Source organism: Lepidothrix coronata, unplaced genomic scaffold (genome assembly GCF_001604755.1).
Source record: "Lepidothrix coronata isolate B3197 unplaced genomic scaffold, Lepidothrix_coronata-1.0 Scaffold314, whole genome shotgun sequence".
In the NCBI taxonomy this organism is placed as follows: domain Eukaryota; kingdom Metazoa; phylum Chordata; class Aves; order Passeriformes; family Pipridae; genus Lepidothrix; species Lepidothrix coronata.
The window spans coordinates 517,938-522,233 of NW_016690494.1; the positions used below are offsets into that span (position 1 = coordinate 517,938).

Sequence of the window (4,296 nt, forward strand, 5' to 3'; positions counted from 1 at the left end):
AGACAAGTTATTTCTTGTTGAAAATCCTCAGAACACGGGATTTTTTCTTTCTAACCCTCCCCAGTAGGATCTAAGGTTTTGTAGTCCCTGATAGAAGTACAATTGGTGCCAAGGGAAATGTACAGGAGGACCAATGTTGACTCCATATCCCCTTTGCTTCCCAGATGTCCATCTGTACCTCTCCAGGAGGGCTGCTCTGCATGGGAGGGAGAGACCGAGGAAGAGCCTGTGAAGATGGGGCGGCTGGGATCCCTCTGCATATACTTATATTTAGAGATGTGTATAGTTATAGTTATACCTAGGTAGTTATAGGTATATAGATATTTACATATGTAGATTGAATATTTGTATAGGTATAGTTATATATTTATCTGGTTATTTTTATATATGTATGCAGTTGTATAGATGTATAGTTATAGTGATGTAGTTATAGGTATATGGATATTTTGATAGGTGTATTGATATTTGTATAGATATTTTGATATATTTATTGATATATGTATATTATATTTATATCTGTATTTAATTATATTTATGTATGTATACAGTTGTATAGCTGTATAGGTTTCTTGATGTAGCTATAGGTATGGATATTTAGACTGGCATATCAATTTCTGTATATTTATATATGGATTTCCTATGTATATATTTATGTGTTTTATATAGTATACCGTATATAAGATATAAAAATATAAATATAATACACATTTAATACTTAATTATATTTTTGTCTCTATTTTGTTATCTGTTTATATAGTTATATTTAAATATGTATGGAGTTTTATAGTTATATAATTTTATTTATGTACGTATAGTTATAGGGTTATTTAGATAGGTATATTTATATTTGTGAATTTGTATATAGGCTGTACAGTTGTAAAAATCTTTAATAAATTACTTTTTTTAAACTTAAATTGATATTTGTATAGTTTTATATCAGTAGCACAGTTGTAGCTATTTAATAAATTTAATTTTTTAACTAAGTTGATTTTTGTGTATTTATGTATCAGCATCACGGGTGTATCATTTTGTAATGTAATTTTTAAACTTAAATTGACTTTTGTGTATTTATGTCGCAGTCGCAGCTATTTGTAATAAATTTCATTTTTTAACTAAGTTAATTTTGTGGTTTTATATATCAGCAGCATGGGTGTATAATTTTGTAATAAATTTAATTTTTTAACTTAAATTGATTTTTGTATTTTTATTTATTGGCAGCACAGGTGTAGAAATCTGCAATAAATTTTTAAACTGAAATAAGTGGTTTTTGAAGCGATTAGCAGATTTTGGCAATGAGAGAAGGGGACTGGGGGAAAATATCCAGACATGCCCAGCAGATCCCCCAGTTCCAGTAAAGCTGGGAAATGAAACTGCAGATTTTGGATATACAATGGAGCCACAAGCTTGGCAAAAACTCAGTGCAAAGGCCTACTAAGAGAACGTGACTCCACTCAATGTAGAACTCAAACCAGGAGCAAACCTGGTAAGGATAAATCTTTTAAAGTGAAGGTGACTCCTTGGGGCCTTTCCCAGCCACAGGTTTTGTCATTTTTATTCAAAACAGGAAGAGCTTTATCCCAGGAGTGAAAGTAAACTCCGTATGCATCAGTAAGGTCTGGATGATATCGGGTGGCCTGAAAAAGTGCAAACTTTTTCTCAACTTTGACCACAATCGATGTCCTTACTAAATCTTAAAACAATTGTATAGTGCATGTGCTATGCCTGTATTCCCCCCAAAAAAACCAATGAGAACCAAGAATCAGCCAGGAAATCAATAGAAAACAATGGGCAACAGAAATTATGCTGACTCACCTGGCTCTTTTCTGTGCAAATATCACAACTTCAAGCAGCATGCCCAATGGAAATGACCAGGGACAAATTTGAAAATGGTGCTAAAAGAATTAATCTTGGAGGGTAGAAGATTTATGAATCTATTTGCAGAACACTGGTGTGAAGGACAAGGAATCAGAATTGGGAAAAATCCCAGAAATGGAAAAATATGTAGAGCAATTGAACGGACTTTATGATGCAGGCTTTATAGTTATTATGTATACACACATTGTATGTTCCCCCCGAGTTTGTCTCTTCCAGGCATATTCCAGCCTGTCCACCTCCCTGCTCCCCTGTTTCTCTGCTGATTGGCTGGAGGAGCTGCAGGGAGGAAACAACCTCCATTCGCCCCTTCTCTCCCTGGTTCCTCCCACGCTCCACCCTCTTTTGCCTGTGCCCCTATCCTGATTTGCTCCCCCGTTTGTCTGTCTGATACCCCACCCTATGTTATGGCCCTTTCCCTACCTGAACCGATAAGAATCTGGTGCACGCCTGAATAAACCATTCTACCTGCATCCCACCCTCGTGTAGTGCCGCGGTCCCATCCCCTCTTCGGACCGCGGCACACTGGTGCATAAAGGAATGAAATAATCAGAGGATGACTAGATGATGAGCACCAAAAGAATCTCGTCGTTGTAACAGGCCGAATGAAGTTCACAGAGATGCTTTTGGTCTACAGAAGAGGAGAAGAAAAGTTTATGTGAGAAAACAACAAATGTAGGAACTTACCATCCCAGTGGAATTACAGTTATCACCAAAATATATGACTGATAACTTTACCTATGAGTGGCAACATATCTGTGGAACAAAATACTTATAGCAAGGCAATGAACTACATTTCTTAACTGTATGAATATTTCTGTGAATATCTGATGCAAAAGTATACAGCTGTCAGGACTGAGCCATTACTCACCCAAGGCTATAGTGGAAAATTTCTTTGTGGGCACACTGTTTTCTGCCAGTTCATGAACTTAACTTCTTACCTAGTTCTCAGTTCACAAATTACTTCTCCATGTGAACATTTTCACAGTGCAAAGCGTGTGGAGTAACTTTCTAGAAAAAATGCTGCTTGTTTCAGGAGTATTGTCCCTCATTAATAGAAACTATCCCCAAAGCTTCAGTGAAATCTGGGAAAAGGCTAAAACTAATCATTGAAAAAATACTTTAAAAAACCTTGTTTTTACTGGGGCAGGTACAACTGATTGAAGGGTCTACAGGCTCTAAGAACAGACAGTGCTTCTGGGGGGCTCAGGATATAGCAGTAAATCTTCTCAACACCTGGTGAGCAGAGTTCTGTTACCTTGCATCAACCTGTTTTGCCGGTATGGTATTTTCCTAAGAGCAGCTGCTCACCTCTGGCAAGGAACAGGCTACCACAGCTGGGATAAAACATGCCAACTGACAGACACTTCAGGTCAAATGGTTGCTATATCTCTTCCTTCTAAATTCTCATGTGACACTTTTCTATGCCGCCCAACTATGGCTGAAAAGTGCTCGTTAGTGTATCACAGCTGTCTGTTTCCAGATGAGACACTGTGGTGCTGAGAAAAATATCAAAGGCTGTGTTGAGCATTTAAACCAGAGCCCTCATTAGCATGAGAGACACGAAACACATTACTGTCGAGTACACAAACACATTTACCACCCTTTCATCCAACAGCAACAGCAGAGGGTGGTTTAAATCCAGACTTAGGGAGGGAGGTTTTCTACAAGCTGACAGTGACAGGATAAGGTGCAATGGTTTTAAACTGAAAGAGGACAGGTTTAGATTAGATGTTAGAAAGAAAGTCTTTACTGTGAGGGTGGTGAGGCCCTGCCACAGGTTGTCCAGAGAAGTTGTGGATGCCCAACCCCTGGAAGTGTTCAAGGCCAGGTTGGATGGGGCTTAGAGCAACCTCGTCTAGTGGAAGGTGACCCTGCCCATGGCAGGGGGGTTGGAACAAGATGGTCTTTGAGGTCACTTTCAACCCAAACCATTCACTGATTCTTGGAAAACAGCACCGCTGCTATAATAAAATTCTTGTTGATTAGCTAAATCAGATAGGAGAAGGGGATTATCTTTAGCAAATGTAATTTTCAAGGGGGATTTGTTTGTTGTTTTTATTGGGTTTTGATGGTTTGGCTTTGGTTTTGGTTTGTTTGGTTGTTTGGGGTTTTTTTAATTCTTGATAGAACTCAAGAAGGTGCAAAGAAAGGAATTAAAGATTTCGGAACTGGAAAAAGATCTGAAAACAATTCATTTCTCAGCCAGGCCTTCCCCTGACTGCTAGCAGTTAAATAGGTTTGCTTTGGTAGAACTACAGGTTTTCAATCACTCTGTACAGTAGCATTTTCCATCTAAAGAATAATTTCTGAAACACCTGACCTGGTAGAAAACAGCCGCATCCTCTGAGTTTCCTTCACTGACATTTGACATCCTTCCAGGTGCCAGAACTATGCCTGAGACCTAAACCTGCAGCAGGACAT

General features: G+C 38.3%; 1 protein-coding gene across 1 annotated transcript in view; it reads left to right on the forward strand.

Moving 5' to 3' along the window:
• The window catches only part of LOC108508779 (heat shock factor protein 5-like), a 5,556-nt gene extending 5,324 nt beyond the window's left edge, over positions 1-232 (forward strand). Inside the window, exon 3 of the mRNA XM_017837868.1 lies at positions 165-232. Coding sequence (XP_017693357.1) covers positions 165-232 — 68 coding nt within the window. The remainder of the gene's footprint in view (positions 1-164) is intronic.
• The last annotated feature ends 4,064 nt before the right edge of the window (positions 233-4,296 follow it).